General features: G+C 40.8%; 1 protein-coding gene across 3 annotated transcripts in view; it reads right to left on the bottom strand.

Annotated features, from left to right (window-relative positions):
• Positions 1-12,361: 12,361 nt before the first annotated feature.
• The window catches only part of abat (4-aminobutyrate aminotransferase), a 33,355-nt gene continuing 24,041 nt past the window's right edge, over positions 12,362-21,675 (bottom strand). For all 3 annotated transcript variants that reach the window (XM_030725524.1, XM_030725526.1, XM_030725525.1), the window contains 5 exons: positions 21,229-21,366; positions 18,425-18,592; positions 16,416-16,562; positions 14,856-14,967; positions 12,362-14,650 (listed from right to left, as the gene is read on the bottom strand). In XM_030725524.1, the coding sequence (XP_030581384.1) occupies positions 14,529-14,650; positions 14,856-14,967; positions 16,416-16,562; positions 18,425-18,592; positions 21,229-21,366 (687 nt within the window). In that variant the 3' untranslated portion in view covers positions 12,362-14,528. The remainder of the gene's footprint in view (positions 14,651-14,855; positions 14,968-16,415; positions 16,563-18,424; positions 18,593-21,228; positions 21,367-21,675) is intronic.

Below are 21,675 nucleotides of genomic sequence, written 5' to 3'. Positions count from 1 at the left end.
ATTGCCCTTAAATATAACTAAAGCTTTCACACAGTTGTAGTGGCTGTAATTAAGATTTGTATCTGAGACAGTCATAGAGGTAAAGAGTGATATGAAATGGAAATAATTCATTAGACCTTGAATTTTAACTGATGCAGTGTTTGAGACAGCTGAGTTAATGATCTTTTAGCCTTAAATTTACCAGGTAAAATGTTTGAGAAGTACTTCTCATTTACAAACATGACCTGGCCGAGACGCCCCAGATTCCACCCTTGATCATTTTTAAATATATAAAATAGATATATTAATAATATGTTTAATGTAGGACCTATTTGTACTGTCAAAGTGAAATAAAATTAGTCACATCCACTAAAAATGTGTTTACTAGATAGAGTTAATGTTACTGTTGGTAAAGGCTCTCAGCCCATGGCCTCACAGACACCATTAAATCCCTTAAAATGAAACAAATTAGATAAAATAAAGATTTCTGTCCACCATGTCTGTAAGCTGCTCATGTCACAGTTGCAGTGACACAGGAGCAGTGAGTCGTAGGCTAGCTGCTCACTTCCTGCCTTCAAAGGTCGCGGCCTACGACCCCTGAATTTGGATGCACTTTCTGTGTGGAGTCAAACCTGTCAGTCCTGAGAGGGCGGGGCCGAGTCCAGCCTGCTGTGTTTGAGTACGCAGCTGAAGATGTGAGCAAACTGAGACACAAACACTGGAGATTAGAGCAGCCACCTGTAGTAATGGAAATTGAGTGTACGTGCACTAGGCAGCACTTTCCTAGTCTTACTGACCACCTGGTGCTTTAGACTACAGACCACTTTTACTCATGCATTCATATGGTGCTTTATTCTGTTCACTTCAGTTGCTTTATAATTAAAGTATGCATGTCTTTGGACCATGTGAGGAAGACAGAGACCCTGGATAGAACCCACACAGGCACAGGGAGAACATGCAAACTCCATAGACAAAGTCCCTGATAACATACCTGTGGAGGTCTGGAGAAGTCTTGGAGAGACGGCAGTGGACTGTGTTAAACAGAGTCCTGGAGAGTGTGAGGGGATGCCTGAGGAATGGAGATGTGTACTGATGCCAATTATGATGTGCAGAGTAACTACAGAGGGATAAAGCTGATGAGCCACACCATGGAGCTACGGGAGAGAGTTGTTGAAGCTCGGTTAAGAACAGAGGTGATGGTCAGTGAGAGAAAGAGCACTGCAGACGTGATGTTTGCTTTGACAGTGTTGATGGAGAAGTACAGAGACAGTCAGAAGGAGCTTCACTGTGTCTTTGTGGATCCAGAGAAAGCAGATGATAGGAAGCTGAGAGAGGAACTGTGGGACTGCATGAGGAAGTCAGGAGTGGGAGAGAAATACGTGAGGGTGGTGCAGGCCATGTATGAGGACAGAGAGAGTGGTGAGGTGTGCGTTAGGAGCGACAGATGGGTTCAAGGTAGTGTTGTAGTCAAGACCACCTAACCCGAGACCGAGACAAGACCAAGACCAGAGGGTATCGAGACCGAGACAAGACCAAGACTTTTAGGGTCCGAGACCAGTCGAGACCAAGACCGAGGGGGGGCGAGACCGAGACAAGACCAAGACCAGTGCCTGACGCTACATGACACCAGAGGTGGGAAGTAACGAAGTACAAATACTTCGTTACTGTACTTAAGTAGATTTTTCAGGTATCTGTACTTTACTTAAGTATTTATTTTTCTGACTACTTTTTACTTTTACTCCCTACATTTTTATACAAGTATCGGTACTTTCTACTTCTTACATTTTCAAACAGACTCGTTACTTTTTAACACGTCAGAGAGAAGTTTGCATTTCCGGTCAGTGCGCCTTCAAACATAAAACGATCTGAGCCTAAACGGAGGAATAATAACATATAAGAGACAATCGTACTGCGTATCCTCCATCATCGGGGCTGATCTCGTACAAAGGGATTAAATACGCAAACCCATATAATTAATGTATCATTTATAGCGCTATAATCGGGCCGGACCGAGTCCGTAAGTTGCGCTGCGGCACACAAACAGCTTAGCTAGCGCTACTGAAGAGGAGCGAGCATAAAGGGAGTAACGTGTGGCAGGTAAATGCAACGTTTCTAAATGCTCAACAAATATCAGCAAACACACAAAGTGTCTGCAGTTTGTCACACAGTGTGTCTGCTAGCTAAAAGAAGAGCTGCTGTATTTCAGGGAGAGCAAAGAGAGAGAAGTTCACTCAGAGATGGAGAAAGAGGACAGGAGAGGAAGGAGAGAGGTTAGATTTAAAGGTAAGGACTGGAAAACAAACTGAAGAATGCTGACTTTGTGTTATTCAAAGATTCTATGAAAATACTGCAGTTTAGTGTGTAATAAATAGGTTAGCTTGTTGTACTGTATTTACAGTGAAGCTCTGTGTTGGACTGGAGCACAGTGTTTGTGTTCATGGTCAGAGTTACAGGTTACATCAGTGCAGCAGAGATGAGTTTGAATCAAAGCTGCTGATGCTGAGATTCATTCACTGAATCCAACATTTCTACAGCCTGTATGGTGTCAGTGTAGGGGATGGAGATCAGCTCAGAGAGCTGTGAAATACTGGGTTACATCTTTGTGAGTTCAGTTCATCCACACAGAGCAGTAAACCTCAGAGCAGCAGCAGCAGGTCAGCTGATCACAGCCTGCACACCAACATCATTTACTGCAGCTCACAATAGAAAGCTGTGATTCTTCTCCCCATGCAGAGCCACTACAGCTGATCTTAGGGTTCCTCCACCTTCTGAATCCCACTGTAACCCCTGAGTATCCTCATGTTTGTGTTTAGGTGGAGGCACAGTCACCCTCTACTATGGAGGACACAGAGAATAGAGCTGTGTTTAAATTCCCTTTCACAGATTGTGTCCTACAGAACAGATTCAAGCTGAGTGCATTCATTAGGATTAAAATTTAGATTGGAATAACATTTGTATTCTCATGTACTATTTTATATTATTACAATAATATATAATAAGGTTCGGTTTGTTTTACACAAAAATAGCAGGTAGAAACATCCTCCAAAAAACTACTTTTACTTTCTTACTTTGAGTACATTTCAGAGCCTGTACTTTTTTACTTTTACTTAAGTAGAGAAGTTGAACCAGTACTTCGACTTTTACTAAAGTATTTTTTAACATAAGTACTTGTACTTCTACTTAAGTACAGAATGTCAGTACTTTTGCCACCTCTGCATGACACAATAAAATGTGAAAAATGATCAAAATCACTTCTCAAATTGATCTGAAACATCCGCATTCCCATAAAATTACCCTGATATTAAAAACTCACAGCTCAAATAAATATAACCATCTTTATTTAATACTCCTGGGTATTAAATAAAGATCATTTATCACAGAATGTAAAACAATTATTCATAGTTCATCACAATAGTCTTAACTATTCTCTGCCTTTCATAAACTATGCATAAAGTTGTGTTGTTTTTAAACCAACAACCTTTGTAAAAATGGGTGCTTTTTCAAAACCACATAGCTAAATGTGTAAAACTGAAAAAATGGCAAACACTCATCGACAGTAAGAACTAAAGCCTTTAATCTTATACAGATTAAAGCTGCAGGATGTAACTTTTATAAAAAATCTGGTTTTTACACATTTGTTAAAACTGTCACCATGTCAGACAGTATGAGACCGATAATCTGCGAAAAAAATGGAGCTCCTCCACCTCCTCCCTGAACCGCTCCCAGTCAAAAACAACCAGTCAGAGCCAGGAGGAGGGTCCTTAGCACTGTCAATCACTCCTGGTGTATGCTGCTCAATGTAGTTGTGTGCGACACTTCATAATTTGGTATCGATCCTATGCCACAGGGCCATTATCACTGATACTGATACCAATACTTTTTAATAATTATGAAGAATTTCCATGAAGTTTAACTGGTTTGAGATTTTTTTCCTTTGGATCATTAATTAGTTAAAACCCAGGATAGAATTGGGCAAAGTTTATATGTAAGTAGAAAATACTTTATCAAAATAAAAGTTATTGTTCTGAAACAATAGAATAAAACAATTTTCCCCATAAATTGATGTCTGGAATTTTTTTTCATAAATTAAGTGTACAAAATCATCACTCAAGAACAAATGCAAACTTTTTTCCAGGTAGATTTTTCAGAAAGTATAATAAAAAAATTTAATAAAAAATGTTCCTTCATTCACTAATTTTCTACAAATTTACATTTAAATTTGATTTAAATGTTTCATAGCAAAATCCTTTTTTTTCCCAAATAAAATATGTTATGCATCACATGACAGTATAACAAAACACTGTGGGGAGGGGAGGAGCAAAGTGCTCTGTGCTGTGACAGGAGCGACACTTAGACAGTCAGCTCGCATCTTTGATGAAACCGCAGCACTGCATACAGGAGAGAAACTGAAGCCAAAGTATCGATCTCATCACACTGATATTGATCAATACCAATACAACGTTGGCATCCATATTATCGATATCAGGATCAATCTGCCCACCACTAGCTCAATGTACTGATGGCGGAGAAACAACTTACTTACTTCTCTGCTGTTACCATTGGTGGTGGCCATGGTAACTTCCGGGTTCTAGCAAGAAATATTTCTCACCCCAGCACTAATGCTAATGCTAATTAGTAAGCTAATACTAACCACTAAATGCCGCTCCCACTTGTTAATTGAGTGATGGGGCCTAAGACATAACCAGAAAGCAGTAATCAGTTTTTTTGGACGTGTAGTTACATTTCTCGAGGTGCATGTCAGGTTTGCTTCAGAGAGGATTTTCAGTTATACACAAAGGATCAATGCAGAACTCTAAATCAGGCCTTATTAGATCGATAGAATGATAATTTTTACATATAATCCAGAAAAGTTACATTTATACATCACGCATTTAATGTGTCCCAGAGTGCCGTTTCCTTCCACTGTGTTTGCAGAAATCACATAAAAAAATACACAACAAAAACATAATCCAGATTCCTCGGCTGCTAATAGCATTTCCTACATTTGAATATCAGCCACCATATTGTGAGCATAAACTATCATGTTTTTAATGCAACAATAGGAAGTGACATCATCTTGCTGGGAACTGTAGTATTTTATTCTTGAAGGCCTCTCATAGCTCTACTGGTGCTGAAAACTAATGTTTGACTATGGCTTTCTGAATACAAGTAGGGCTGCAACTATCAATTATTTTAGTAATCAAGTATTCAATTGATTACTCCGTCAGTTAATCAAGTAATTGGATAAGAAATAATTTTTCATTTTAACAATTCATCAGCTTATTTTAACTTCCGTACTGCAGATGTTTCTCTGTGTGAAACAAACAGGGTGGATGGAGCAGCTACAAAGTTCTCTGTTCTTCATGTTGCTGATCAGGTGGTTGATAAAAACATTTTGACGGATCCCCTCTGTACTGATGGTGGTGGAGGGGGCACCGAACGATTGCTAGTGCTAATGGCAGCCCCCCTTTCCCCAGTACACTGTGGTTATAGATCAGTTCTGGTGGCTACAGCTGACGTAAAGAAAAAAATAACAGCTGACATCCTCTGCACAACACGTGCGCACATTCAAACATGCGCACTCACAGCACAGAGAAGTGGGGGCGTGAAAAAACATCTCAGCCATCCACTCGTGTTAAAGGCTCGTTTTTGTTTTTTTGGAAATGCTCCGCTTACACGGAGACACCTGAGCTGCAGAGCTGAAACCAAACATCAAAGCAACAAATTTGTGTCGAGGATTTTTAATAATCGAATTGCGTTATTCCAAGAATCGTTGCAGCCCTAAAACTTGCATTAAATTTTTAGTTTGTGTATCAAAATACATGAAGGTTGGTATTTAACTTTCATGCTGGGATTTTTTTGTTGAATCGGAAGCCTGAAATTTTCCTTTGATCTTCATTTTCCCTCTTACTTCTCTTCGTGTTCATGCGGTTATTTCGATTTATGCAGCACACGCGTGACCATAGTGAGATCAAACATACACATTGTGAATGAAACTGTCCGTGCTCTGTGGTAGATTGCAAACTGCGGTGAAATGATACAGGCGTAAGCAGCGATAATAGCAGCGACCTAGCCGGGGCGGAGTCTGTGAGGTGAGCTCCTTTGAGAGGCAGAGGAGCGCAATATTTGTGGGATTTGAATCAGTACGTTTTGCATCCAATAAAAGCAAAGATGTTAATAAATAAATTGGACAGTATTCTGGCAATTTAGTGATATTTCCACAGCTGTGGTCTTGACTGGTCTTGAAATAAAATCCCGAGTCCGCAAGGTCCGAGTCCATGACAAGACCGAGACCAAATGCGGTCGAGTCCATGACAAGACCGAGACCATCAAAAAGCGGTCTCGAGACCGGTCTCGAGACCAAGACCGATCTCGAGTACTACAACACTAGTTCAAGGTGGGGGTGGGATCACATCACGGATTGGCTCTGAGCCCCTTCTTATTTGCAGTGATTGTGGACAGGTTAACAGGTTAACAGGAGTCTCTGTGGACTGTGATGTTTGCAGATGACACGGTGATCTGTGGTGAGAGCAGGGAGCAGGTGGAGGAGAGGTGCAGGTATGCACTGGAGAGAAGAGGAATGAAAGTCAGTTGAAGCAAGAAGAATACATGTGCGTGAATGAGAGGGAGACAGGTGTAACACTGAAGCTACAAGGCATAGGGGTAGTTAAGGTAGATGAGTTAAATATCTGGGGTCAACCAATCAAAGCACTGGACAGTGCACAAGAGAGGAGAAAAAAAGAGTGACGCAGGGTGGAGTGGGTGGAGAAGTGTGTCGGGGTGATTTGTAGCAGAAGGAGAGCAGAAAGAGTGAAAGGGAAGAATCACAGCATGGTAGACACACTGACTGAAGGCTGAGAGCTGAAGATGTTAAGATTTTGTTTAGGAGTAAGCGGCATGAACACGATTAGAAATGAGTAGAGCAGTTTGGAGACAAAGTCAGAGAGGCAAGCCTGAGATGGTTTGGACATGTGCAGAGGACGGATCGTGGATATACTGAACAAGGGATGCTGGAGATGGAGCTGCGAGGCAGGAGGAAAAGAGGAAGACCTCAGAGAAGATTTATGGACGAAGGAGGACATGCAGAGGAGGATGGCAACATTCCTACCACTTAGACTCAGTGACATCTCGATACTCAAGGACGTGGAAACTTACTGAGCATGACATAATTCACCCTTTCTGAGTCCAAATGTTTGTTCAATTACCCAAAACAAACAAACAAACAAACATGGCTGTCCCAGGTGTTACTGTAAAGCATAATGTCCAGGCATCCATGAAAAACATGATTTACAAGGCTGAGTGGACTTAGCAGTATGCTAGATAGCTAGTTGACATCAATTTAATTTACATAGCACTAAATCACAGCAACAGTCCCTTCAATGCATTTTATATTGTACAGACCCTACAATAATAGAGAGAAACCAATCAAAATGACCCCCTATGAGCAGCACTTGGTGACAGTGTGAAGGAAAAACTCCCTTTAAACAGGAAGAAACCTCAGGGAGGGAGGGGGGGGGGGGTCATCTGCCATGACTGGTTGGGGATGAGGGGAGGGAGACAGGACAAAAGACATGCTGTGGAACTGAAGATCTTCACCTGGTATATCACCTTTAGATGATGTGACTAAAGTAATATCTGATAAACAAAAACACTACACTGCTTTAACTTAAAGATGAAAAAAATTGCCAGCAGCAGCTGGTTTGTGAAGCTGAGCAAACTGATTTACAACGATCTGCTGCCTTTAAGGAAGTCACAGCTACAGTTGAAAAGAAAGTATACCACTTTCATTTCTTAGGCTTCTTAGGACAGAATAGTATTTGGCCCTCAGGAGATCTTAAAATTAGGTAAGCACAACCTCAGATGGACAACACATAAAAACTAGAAAAAGCATTTCCTGAAGAAAATGCACTGTGAATGCTGCATGCTGAAAGATATCAGCTGAAACGCCAAGAAATGTTAAACTGCTGAACAGCTGTTAAACTGCTGAATAACTGTTAAACAGCTTAACAGCTGAACAGCTGAAAGGCTTGGCTTTGTTTTAAAGCTTAAATGGTGTCTCTAGCTTAAAGTATGCTTAAGTTATTAGACTTGAAAGTAGGAATGGATTTGAAGATTATTCGAAGGTTTTCTCAGTCATTTGAATGTAATAGCAGTATTCTGTAGAAGAAGCTGAACGTTTTGATACCAGAACGGTTTCTGTAGCATGAACGGTGCTGGAGTTATTAAAGCAAAACCAGCAGCCCAACTTTGAACCACGTGCATGCAGAAGACAAATGACAGAATGCTGCTACACACTTAATTCTGCCAACTCAAAACACCTGTGTAAGTGCAGACACTGCTGCAAAGCCCTGTTGAATTTGTCTTGGAGCACCTCCCGAACAACTGCTTCTAAATCAAAAACCGTAGCTCCTATCAAAATAATTTTCAAACTGTGAGCGTCACAAGAACCTGCTCTAAACAGTGGTGTAATTTTTATTTTCCTGTGTTTAAAGATGCGGTCATGGGAGCAGTTTAAAAAAGGGCTCTTTTCTGGTTTTGAGAACACCACCTCCCAAAAATTACTATGGAGGCTAATGGAGGAGTTGGAGGGTGCTCCCTCTGCTTGAAGCCTCACAGTTTAAAAAGTTTACATTTCTCAGGGCTGAGAGACACATTGTTTAAAAGTAGAGAAGCGGCTCTACGTTTTGATCACAAAATGATGGCTGTAGCGCGAAGAGTGTGGACACAGCAGCAGTTTAGAGAGAAATTTTTCAGCTGAAGAATTTGAAGTCTCCCACTCTAACGGTTGGAATGCGCACTCTAGACGGCCCAATACACACCCATTATAAACGCTGAAAAGAGCAAAAAACCTTCTTAAACTTAAACTGTAACTGTTCAAAAACCATAAAAGATATTAACACAAAAAGTAATAGCTGAATAGCTGGAAGGCTTGGGTTTATTTTAAATCTTAAATGGTGTCTCTAGCTGAAAGTATGCTAAAGTTATTAGATTTGAAAGCAGGAGAGGATTTGAAAAGGATTTGAAACTTCCCCATTCATTTTGAATGGCAAAAATGAAGATTATAGAAAGTTCAATATCTTAAAAAGTATAAAGGTTACAAAAAAGAAAAGTAATAGCACACATCTCCAGAACAGGCCGAACGTTTTGACACCAGAACGGTGTCCGTAGCCCAAACGCCGCTCGAGTTTTTAGTGACCGAAGGTTTTCGGAGTACAAGAACAATACTGTGAATGCTTTGCAGCATTCACAGTAATGAATGCTTTGCAGCATTCACAGTAATTAAGCCAAAATACAGAAGCAGTGTGAAAAACACCCCATGATTTAATAGTCTGTAGAACCACTTTTGGTAAATGGACTCTACTCTAGCTGAGCAACATATTTACCCATGCATACAAGCACTTCCTTCTGCAGCTGAGTTTCTGTCTAACATTCAAACTCCAACAGTTACATCACAGAGCAACTTGGGGTTCAGTATCTGGCCCGAGGATACTTTGGCATGCAGACTGGAGCAGCCAGGAATTGAACCACCAACCTTCTGATTAGTAGATGACCTGCTCTACCTCCTGAGCCACAGGTTGAGGTCTGGACTTGGACTGCTCCATAGCAGTACCTTGATTCTTCTTATTGATTCTGTTATAGATTTGCTGCTGTGCTGATCGATCATTATCCTGTTGCATGACCCAGTTCTGGCAAAGCTTTAGCTGAGAGACAGATGGCCTCACATTTGGCTCTAGATACACACACAGAGGAGTTCATGGTCCACACAGTGACTGAAAGGTGCCCAGGTCCTGTGGCTAATCCATGACCCTTCCACCACACTGCCTGAGGTGTTTGTGCTGATATGCTGGGTTTGATTTTTACCAAATGTGATGCTGTACAAAGATCTCCACTTTGGTCTCTTCAGTCTTGTAGGTTGTTCAGATGTAACTTTGCAAACCTAAGCCATGCTCTCAGGTTCTTTTTAGAGAAAGGAGGTTTTCTCCTGGCCACATTCCCAAACAGATCGTATTTGTTCAGACGTTTTCTAATTGTAATGTTATGAACTTTAACAGTAAACATGACAAATGAGGCCTGTGGAGATGTGGCTCTTTGGGTTTTTTGGCAGTTTCTCTGAGCTCTGCATGATCTGAGCTTGGAGTGAATTTGCTGGGATCTCCATTCCTATTTTATATATTTAAATGATCATTCTCGCTGTAGAATGATGGAATTTAAATTGCTTGGAAATGGCCCTATAACCCTTCCCAGACTGATGGGCAGCAACAATTGCAGCTCTAAGACACTGCTAGTGTGTTTCGTCCTTGGAATTGTGCTGACATGTCCCTGAATGCTTCAGGCCTGCAAACTGCCAGAACTTCTGCTTGTATAAGACGCACTCCCACTACTGGCCCTCTTAAATCACACGGAATCAGTAAGGATGGACTTAATTTTTCACACACTGCTTCTGTATTTAGTTCAGGTTTTGTTAAATAATGACAGAGTAATATGTTGTGTTTTTATAGATTAGACTGTTTGAGTTTCAAAACCTGCTATACATTTTTTTATGATATCTGATACATAAAATCTTAGAATAGAAAGAAGGTTTACTTTCTTTTTACCATGACTGTATATGTGGGTTGTATGCCAGTCATAGAGTATATGGCATTGCAGTATAGGCTAAACTGGTTAATCTGCAGAAATGTGGTAGTACACTAATGGAGTACAGAGTGACACTTGAATATTCCCCCCTCTGCCTTCTACGTTGAGTCAGCTCAAAAGTTATCATGTTTTAATAAGGCCACATATCATCACTGATCACCTAGCTTCCTGATACATGCTTCTCTTAGGCAGTATTATTAGAAACTATTGCATAAATTTTCATTGTTATGCAGATGATACTCAGCTCAATGAAGCCAGATGACACACATCAATTAATTAAACTGCAGGAATGTCTTAAAGACATTAAGGCCTGGATGACCTCTAATTTCCTGCTTCTAAATTCAGATCAAACTGAAATTCTTGTTCTCGGCCCCACAAATCTTAGAAACATGGTGTCAAACCAGATACTCACTCTGGATGGCATTACTTTGGCCTCCAGTAACACTGTGAGAAATCTTGGAGTCATTTTTGACCAGGATATGTCCTTCAATGCACATATTAAACAAATATGTAGGACCGCTTTTTTGCATTTGCGCAATATTTCTAAAATTAGAAACATCCTTTCTCAGAGTGATGCTGAAAAGCTGTCTCCTGAATCCAAGCTGGGAGCTGGTTCCACAGAAGAGGGGCCTGAAAGCTGAAGGCTCTGCCTCCCATTCTACTTGTAAGTATCCTAGGAACCACAAGTAAGCCAGCAGTCTGAGAGCGAAGTGCTCTGTTGGGGTGATATGGTACTATGAGGTCTTTGAGATAAGATGGAGCCTGATTATTCAAGACCTTGTAGGTGAGGAGAAGGATTTTAAATTCTATTCTAGATTTAACAGGGAGCCAATGAAGAGAAGCCAATATGGGAGAAATCTGCTCTCTCTTTCTAGTCCCTGTCAGTACTCTAGCTGCAGCATTTTGGATCAGCTGAAGGCTTTTCAGGGAGCTTTTAGGACAGCCTGATAATAATGAATTACAATAGTCCAGCCTAGAAGTAATAAATGCATGAATGAGCTTTTCAGCATCACTCTGAGAAAGGATGTTTGGTCCTAGCACAGAACCCTGTGGAACTCCATAATTAACCTTAGTGTGTGAAGAAGACTCCTCATTTACATGAACAAATTGGAGTCTATGAGATAAATATGATTCAAACCACTGCAGTGCAGTACCTTTAATACCTATAGTATGCTCTAATCTCTGTAATAAAATGTTATGGTCAACAGTATCAAAGCTGCACTGAGGTCCAACAAGACAAGCACAGAGATGAGTCCACTGTCAGAGGCTGTAAGAAGATCATTTGAGCTTTTCAGGCTTTTTTAATGTGGTAAAGTTGGGCATTTAAACATGGGAGTCCATGGGGACATTTGTGACACATTTTTCAGCCCTGGAGGTTGCTCCTTGCTAAAAAGGACATCTTTCTTTTATGCCTATCTCAGAGCTTGACACAAAATGGATTACTGTAAATTTTATCCAGTCAATGATCAGAATACCAATGCTTGTTTCTGTTCCTCTAGGTCAGACAGTACTGAAACTATCCCATGATATGGTTCTCCAAATACGGTTATAGAAGAATTCGTGCTGACCAAAAACACGATTATTGCATCTGATTCTGAGGGGTCAGGTAGTTTTTTTTTTTCAGATTTGGATGAAGCACTGCATGAACGTATTCTCTGAGAAAGAGCCAAACAGCACAATAGAGTAGTCCATTTACAGTCGCATGATTTTCCTAAGGTCAAAAACCTTTCAACAGAAATAAAAACTCTGAAGTTTTCAAAACTTGATTTATTTATCACAGTACATGGACATAATGTTTTATAGACAATAATCATTGGAGCTATCTATAATTACAGTAATAATCATCAATGTTAAATCACAAGTGCAAGTACTGAGTGTAAAATTTTCAAAGATTATTACAGATACCCCATATAATGATTGACAACAAGGAGACAGGCACTGTTGTCTTAACCACCATCATATTAAGGAACATCTGGTACAAATCAACCCTTCTGACTCATGTTCAGTATAAAGTGTAGGTTATACAAGACAAACTGACCCTGTGAACGGTGTTTTTAATACTCTGCATTAAATGGGGTAAAATTTATGCAGCATGAATGTAAAAAAAAAAAAAATCACAGATTTGTATTTGACTGTAATAAGCAAACAATAAAGACATTAATATTATTAGCAAAGACATTTATGAACCTGCTCACATTCCTAACACTTGCCTAAAAGCTTCATGGAACATTCACTACTACTGAAAATGTTCTATAGAGCCGGTTAATCCAAAAAAACCAATGCCAAATACTTCATTCATTTCAGCAGCAAAGTTATTTGGTAATTTACACATAAAATAATGTGTTTTCGACCACCGCGTTGAATAGACGTGTGCTTAGAGTTCAAATCCACCTATGTAGCTACAGTAAGCTTTATGAGGGTCTCTCTGACTCTGTGTGGCAGCTGGACTGTTACCACTGCAATAGCAGCATAGTGTCTGTATGAGTTTAGTATTGGTTGAATTTCTTCAGTGTTGACATGTTCACTTCTATGTAATCCTGAATTCAGGATTGGGAGAAGATTACTTTAATATTTGTACTTTGTGTCACCTGTAAGACCAATGGGATTCAGCATGTCAGACATGCTTTTATGCAAAGTGTAACCCAACATACATTTAAACCCAACAGCACACAGGACGTGGGCTCATATGGCATCCATGTTCTCAACCATGTATCCAAATAGGAACGCCTTTCCCAGATCACACAGGACTGGAGCCCATCCCGGGTGACAGTATTAAGCTTTAAAAGATTTTTAAACCAGTGCATTCTGTCTTTAGCTGTATTTTACACAGCATTCTTAAAATTATTTTATATGCTTAATACACTGGCACTACTTATTCATCCTGCCACAGATGAGAAGTATTAAATTAAAAACAATATCTGGCAACTACAATGAAGCTCTTTTTCAAATGTAAGGTAAACTGTATCAATGCTCTGTTTTAAGGAAATGGCATAAAAAACCAAACAAAAATGCACATTTAAATAACATGCAGGCACTAAATAATCTATGACATTTTCATGGTCCATGTAAGATTCACACTGTTCTCAGCTACATCATTTCAAGTTGAAAAGTTATTCCTATTAAGAGCAACACAATAGTCATAAGAATATGGACGGTTCAGATTTACTGTGTTCATACAAAGAGTGTCAGTGACTCTGTATCCAGGACGGCTGTGTGCCAGCATGAATCAGTGCAGTGAGATGAAGCAGCTGTTCTGAGCCAACAGGTTCATTAGGAGTTGGAACATTATTGTGTTTATTGCTATAGTACTTGTTGGAGAAAAACACCCATTTTTAGCCACACTTATGAATCTCATATGATCATATTTTCCTGATAGTATTCAAGAGCTTTTTTAGGCCAGATTAGTAATGAAGATATTATTTTTATATAACAGCTTCAGAGGATCTTTGAACCTGACTTAAAAACACACCTAAAAACCAACATTTGGTTTTGGCTCAGTACATGTCAGACACGCTGCCATTTGGGAAACACAGCTGTGCGATCTTCTCTTCACAACTAAAATATTTGACTGTTTCCTGTAAGTGGTTATTTTTCTGGAAAAAAGTAACAACTGTTACTGTTGTTATTGTTGCCTGACTCCATTAAGACTTATAGTTTAATAAATTTACATGAGTCTAGATTAAAAAGATTCTAGGCTTATTTTAATGGGTTTATTTTCCAGAAAAGTGAACATTCTATAAAATTCTCACCTACTACAATTGAAGAAACGAGCCCTCGGCCGTCACATGACCTGCAGATCCGGGGCCGGTTCAATTTAAAACGATTGTGCTTCTGTTCTCTCAGTGTCTGGAGCTACTCCCCCCCCCATTCTGGATGAACTCAGATAACTTATGTCAGAGAGGTTCTGTCAGGATCTATTTGTGCTGCGCAAGCACATCATTAAAAATGTTGAGGAAGATGTTCACATGATACTCCTTGAAAACCAGAGCTGGACGGAATCGGATGGAACGTTCCCCGCAGCCCCCGAGGAGGAGACCTGTCAGTGAAACAAAACATTCATGTTTTATCAGATATATCACACAGCGATCCCACACTTTAGGACAGGGATTCCTTTGACGGTGTTATGAACACAGTGAGATCTGCTCACTGATCGTTTTCAGCCATATTAAAGATAGAGTGCAAGGCTGAACCAATGGCAGCCCTCCATACAGAGAAAAAAGAAATCTTGATATCCTTCCTACCTTTGTCTCTGGCCTTGAGTAGGATCCTATCACGTGTTGCATCATCACAGATATCAATCGCGCAGAAGGTCCCCTGCCCCCGGGCTCGGCTCAATATGCCAGAGTACTGAGCCTGCAGAACAAACACGTGTAATTCATGATCACAACCATCTAAAGTCATGAACATAAACATCGTGTAATCTTCCCTTCCACTCCTCCTTCTGTCACAAATCACCCGACACTCGTCTCCACCCACTCCACCCTGCCGGCACCCTCTTCTTCACCTCTCTTGTGGACCTCAGAGTTGCACCTGTCTCCCTCTCATACATATTCTGTCTTGTTTTTGCTGACTTTGATTCCTCTTCTCTCCAGAGCATACCTCCACCTCTCCGGGCTCTCTCCCACCTGCTCCCATCAGCACCACAAACAACAAGGGGCTCAGAGCTGATCCCTGATGTAATTCCACCCTTTCCTTGAACACATCTCTCACTCCTACCGCACACCTCACCACTGTCTCACTGTCCACAACACGTCCTGCACCACCCTCAGTATGTCTCTGCTGGCGCTCCATCATATTTTGTCTCCACAAACATGCACTTCCTTGTGGCCTTCTCTATACGTCTCCATCAGCACTCTCAAAGCAATCATCACATCTGAAGTGCTCTTTCTCAGCATGAAGCCACACTGCTGCTCACTGACATCACCGAGCTTCAACAGCTCTTTCCCACATAACTTTATCCCTCTGTAGTTACTACAGCTCATCACCCTGCTTACAGTATTTTCCACTGCGTAAAGCAATATAGTGGTAAACATGCATGTGGCTCACCTTTGTTAAAAGGTGTTGCTAAAAAGCAACAACAAAAAACCTGTGTAGTTGAAGTGTATTCGAGTGTGAGCACTTCCTGGATTCAAAATGCTTTTGTTTAGGTGAGACTTTCTGTAGCAGCAAAGCCATCTGGGTAACAAACTCCTCAGACAGGGTTTGCATCCATGTGTGGCTTTGCTTCATGTCTTTCTGGGTTCCTGATTTCTTTCTTCCCCCCATAACCACAGTAATCCACTGAGGCCTGGCCTCGTCCTAGCAGACCTGGGTCTTTTATATACATGATAGGCCTCCATCTGTGTTCCTGGGTATCCTCCCACCTGTGCAGCCTCTGTAGGGTCCAGGTATGACCTCATGCTACCAGCAGTGACTCTGACCCTAGCCAAATGCAGAACTAGTGAAAACCAGTCAGAAAAGATGAGGAGGGGAAAAACTGAGAGTCCTGTGAAAACATTCCTGTTTGGGGGGTGTCTCACTGATGTCCCTCTAGTGCACCTGTTGGTAATTTGATGAACACCAAAGCAGCTGAAGCTGATGACCCCCCCCCCCCCTGATACTTACTGACCTCATCAATATCTCAGAGGTTCACTGACTGATGCTGAACTCTGACCCTTTAATGTTTTTGAGCAGTGTATTTGCATTTCGCACTGCAAAGTGGGGCACTGAAACTTGGCCAAAGATAATCTGAAGAAATTAAAAATACCCATAAATAAATTCATATCCATTGATAAACACGTGTGAAAAAACAAGAATAGTACCTGTAGCTCACAAAGGCCATTTAGCAAGGCTTTCCCAGAACGGGTCACTTCCTCCAGAAGATTTTCTCTACGAATCACATTCAGAACCTCAGAAAGGAACAAGTTCTTTGACGGGTCGCCCATCCATGTGTTAAAGATGCGGTAGGGCTGAAGAAAGCACAAGCAAAGACACTGGATACTGGGCCGCAAAGCACAAAATAACACACATAAGAGCTATCAGAAAACAGCTGCTGATTGGCTGTAATGCACTGGGGTGGGGGTGGGGGGGGTGTCATTAGATCTGTAAAACTAAAATGTAAATTTTTTAATACAAATGAGATTACATAATTACCTATTTCTACAAATCCATATGGTCTAAATAAATATGAATCATCACAGCACATAATAACAACAATGACAATAACATTATCAACAATAATAATAATAATAATTATTACTATTATTATTTAATTGAACTAAAGAGTTTGGGTAACTATTAGGTCAGTTATTTTTTGACTTCATACACAGACTTGTATGTTATGGCTCCCCAGATGACAACCTTCAGAAAACCTTCAGATTTGTCATCCTTAGATTGTCTACCAGCACAATTACCACAGAATATATTCTCTTTCTGAGCTTCTTAAATACATTATATAAAACAAAAATAGTTTATTTCCTCGTATTGTGGTAGTGCATGCACATCCCAATAGGTAACCTGATGTTAATGCAGGTTAGGGGATGCAAGAAGAACTTCAAGAACACAAAACAGCTACATGTTGGATATATGCTCTCAAAAAACCCCCAAACTACAATATTTTAACTTCCTGGGTAATATTACCCATTCCCAGAAATGTATATAGAAAGCCTAATTTAGTTCAAGTTGAGCCATATTCACATTAATAATCAAGCCACAATAAATTATTTAATGTATTTACAACAAAAACTGGAGTTTACTACATGTCAGCTAAACAAAGAAGTTCAAAATGTGATCCTGAGAGATTAAAGAGGTCTACGTAACCTTCAGGGTCCACACGTAGCTTTTTCAGAGCTTTGCACAGATACACAAAACATTTCCTGTACTGGCAAACAGGGAGCATAAATACATCTGATACACTATGCTGATAAAACTATTCATATGTCTGCCTTCACACACACACATGAACCTGAGTAACATCCATTCTTAATCCAGAGGCTTTAATATGATGTGGGCCCACCCTCTGCAGCTGTAACAGCTCCAGCTCTTCTGGGAAGTCTTTCCACAGGTTTAGGAGTGTTTATGGGAATTTCTGACCATTCTTCCAGAAGCACATCTGTGAGGTCAGACACTGATGTTGGAGAGAAGGCCTGGCTCACAGTCTCTGCTCTAATCCATCCCAAAGGTGTTCTGTCAGGCTGAGGTCAGGACTCTGTGCAGGCCAGTCAAGTTCTTCCACACCAAACTGGCTCATCTGGAGCTGCTTTGTTATCCCTCCAGAGAACACGTCTCCACTGCTGGGTCCAGTGGCGGCGTGCTTTACACCACTGCAACCAACACTTTGCATTGATCTTGGTGATGGAAGGCTTGGATGCAGCTGCCATGGAAACCCATTTGTGAAGCTCTCACAGTTCTTGAGCTGATGTGAAGGTCACATGAAGGTTGGAGGTCTGTAGTGATTGACTCTGCAGAAAGTTGGTGACCTCTGTGCACTATGACCCTCAGGATCCACTGACCCCACTCTGTGATTTTATGTGGTTGTTCCCATTCCCTTCCACCTTGTTATAATCCCACTAACAGCTGACTGTGGAATATTTAGTAGTGACTGGACTTGTTGCACAGGTATCATCCTATCACCTGTGGAAGTGACTGGAACACCTGAACTCAGGGATCTGGATGGTGAGTGAATGTAGTCTTTATTTCTTGCCAATGTAAACTGTAATAATTGTACTAAATAAATATGCTTTTTCTGGAGCATCTCTTCAGCGTGCACCTGTTTTGGTGTTTGACACCACATTTTATTGTGGAAAAAACAACAGACATAAAAATGACAAACCTTATCTGCCTGTAGTTCATCCTTGTGGTAGTAGCCTCCAGACAGAAGCTTCTTGCTAAAGGAGACAATGTCAGCAGGGTCGTCCGTACCCCAGTGCTCATGGGCCCAAAACTTTCCTGTGCATCCCCCACCAGTCTGGACCTCATCCACATGAAAAGCACAGCCATGCTGGGGGAAGAAGCAAAGATGCATGGTATACCTCCACTAAACCTTTAAATTATGTAATCAGTCTGTCCAAATATAACATTTAACAGGAATTCTGTTAAAGGTACAAATACATTAATCAAAAAAAAAATCATGTTATTTGATAAATCAGACACACAGATACTAATTTTATCACCGGCTGTGGATGGCGATGTTCCCTGGGTACATTGCAGTTGTTGGAAAATTGAGGGCAAGAGTTACTGTATTCAGGTCAAAACCAGACCATTTTATACAGTATTCAGTAAACAGCACAAATGTGCCATTACAATCTGTCTAAACCAGACCTGGGCATCATACAGCTACAGCTGGACCTTTGGATGTCCCTGACCGGCTTGTGTGACGTCCCATTTCAACCATCAAACACTCTGATAACCCCCCCCATCAGAGAATGGCTTATTGTTTTCCTTTGCTGCTTTTATTTTGACGGTGACTGTTTTTGCCTTTTAATTTAGGTCCGTCCGTGTGTGTGTGTGTGCGAGAATGTAAAGGTGAGTTTGCTAGCTCCAAAAGACGTCAGCTCACATTAAAGAAAGACTGAGTTTTTAACAAGACATGAACTTCTGTTCATTTTGTGAAGTCAGAGTTTAAAGTGTGTGCGTAGTTTGTGGATAGTAGACTGCTGTGTTTAAGGAATTCAGTTTGAATTGCCATTACAAGATACACACACGGAAATACAAGAACTTAACTGATGTCGATGCAGAGTGCGAGTGGACATCTGAAACTTTGCTAGCAAAGCTGCAAAAGCAACAAGGACTTTTTACCAAGCTTTACATATCCAAGGACGGAGCAGTCACGACATCTTTGTGATTTTGCACAAACTATAAGCTGTTGTCTGACGGGGACTTTATCAGAGTGTTTGGTGGACTCTGCTACATTAATATTTTCAAGAGAAAAAAGAAGCTTTTGAGAACGTGTCCCTCACCAGGTGAACGATAACAAGATGGATCGAGGACCTTGTGGGAAATCTGGAGTTTAATGGAAAAACAAAGCAGGCAATTTTGACTATTTGTCCTCGGCTGTGGATGAGAGATGTGACATCCACGACACAGCCCAATACTAACTTTTGTAAAAGAGACGGGGAGAGATTTACTGACAGAGGGAACTGCATGCTTTGGTAGAGTTGGGCTGAAATGGGACAAACTGGCAGGTGTTACAACCAATGACTGTCCAAACATGACGGGAAAAATGTTGGACTTGTGAAGCAGATGAAAGATGAAGTGACTGAAGTAAACCCAGAACCTAAATCAGTGCTAAAAATGTACCATATTATTGATGTTGTAATTAAAATAGAAATCTTCATCAGGGCACGAGCAGTGACTCACAGACAGCTTGCTGCACTTTGCATGAGACTGAATGTAATAAAATCACTCTGGGACCTTAGAGCAGAAATTCAGGAGTTTGTGAGGACGCTCCAGAATAGAAGGCAGACCTTGTGTTTGCTGTCGATGCCACTGCACTAATGAGCAGACAAGGCAAGTGTCTGTTGTACATGTACTGTATAGCCTGGGGAAGGCTTTCATGAGGACGCTGCAGTGACGTGCCAACAGTGAAGATGTTGCTCTCTTTGGAGCTCCGTTCATATGTGAACAAACGTTCTCGGTGATGCAGTTTAACACATCAGATACAGATCGTCTCTCAGTGACGATCACGCCTGCTGTCCTACCTCACACACTGATTAATGCACTCGTTCAAGCTCAGAACAGATTAGAACAAGAAAAAAATACATGAAAAACTACAGATGAATTTCATACATTTCACGTTTGCATTGCCTAACTGTAACATTTACTCTTTATAAAGAGATAAAATTAAGACTGAGCAACATATTGAATACTGAGTTCAGCTTATTGGTGCAGACCTCAACAAAGTCCCAGTTTCTCGTGTGCGTCCTTGTAGTAATGCATGTAGGAATTTCCTTTACTTAGTAAGCCTCCACTGTAAAGTTTATTAACTGTTTGGAGGAAGTTTTAAGGAATACTGGGCTGAAATCATTGCATTCCAGTTTTTCAAGCCATATCCAACCAGCTCCATACCAAAGCGACTAAAAGGTATCCATCCTGACTCTCCCTGGAATACAAAGACATGACTCGACATGCCTGTGACACAGCCTTACTAAACAAACAGGATCTCCGCATGCTTATTTCCCGCTATGGGCAGATTTCCTGTCAAACATCGTATGAGCACAGTTTCAGTCTCCGGTCTGAATCCCATCGACATGTCTCTACATGTCTCTACGTGTCGTTACACGTGTCGTGAATCTCCTGCAACTTTAAATCCTTTCAGGCGTAGAAGTAACAGCCATAAAAAGCTTAAACCAAACAACACCATCAGTGTACTTACACACTGCACATGTCAGTATTATGCTTTGTGGTAATTACTTACCTAAGCAGTCTCATCCTGTTCTCACACTAATCAGAGACTGTTCATCATAATCCAGCCAAATCCATTATCAACTGATATTGATATAGACAGCAATCACAAGCTAGTTTTTTAATATTTGATGCATATAATTTGAACACACTGCTGCGTAAAGATTAACTGCATCAAAGAGGCACACAGACCAGTTTATCAAGCTGGTGTACCTTAGAATGACTTAGACGTACCTTGCGTGCGATGTTGCGAAGTCTCCGGAAGAAGTCTGGCGAGGCGTGGTTATCGCCGCCTTCGGACTGAATCGGCTCAATCACAATCCCTGCTACAGGCTTTCCCTTCTGCCTCCACTTCACAATCAAATCTTCCACCTGCAGTTGCACACAAGAGTCCCAGCATCACACACACCACTTAATGCTGTTAAGAGACATTTTTTCGTCTTAATGATTTTTAGAAAATGTAACACTCAACTGTCTCAATAGATAAAGTGACTTACATCAGTCACAATCACAACATTAAAGCACCTGCCTAATATTGCATATGTATCCTTTATGGCAGCAGCTTTGACTATAAGAGAAAAAGACAAAAGACCTCTGAATGTGGCATCAAGACTTTAGCAGCAGGTTCTTTAAATCCTTTAGGTTGAGACCTTTTCCCAGCATATCCCAGCATCTGTACAA

This window comes from Archocentrus centrarchus, unplaced genomic scaffold (assembly GCF_007364275.1).
Source record: "Archocentrus centrarchus isolate MPI-CPG fArcCen1 unplaced genomic scaffold, fArcCen1 scaffold_58_ctg1, whole genome shotgun sequence".
Classification (NCBI taxonomy): Eukaryota; Metazoa; Chordata; class Actinopteri; order Cichliformes; family Cichlidae; genus Archocentrus; species Archocentrus centrarchus.
The sequence above is the reverse complement of the archived record's forward strand: the minus strand, read 5'-3'. Positions and strand labels throughout refer to the sequence as shown.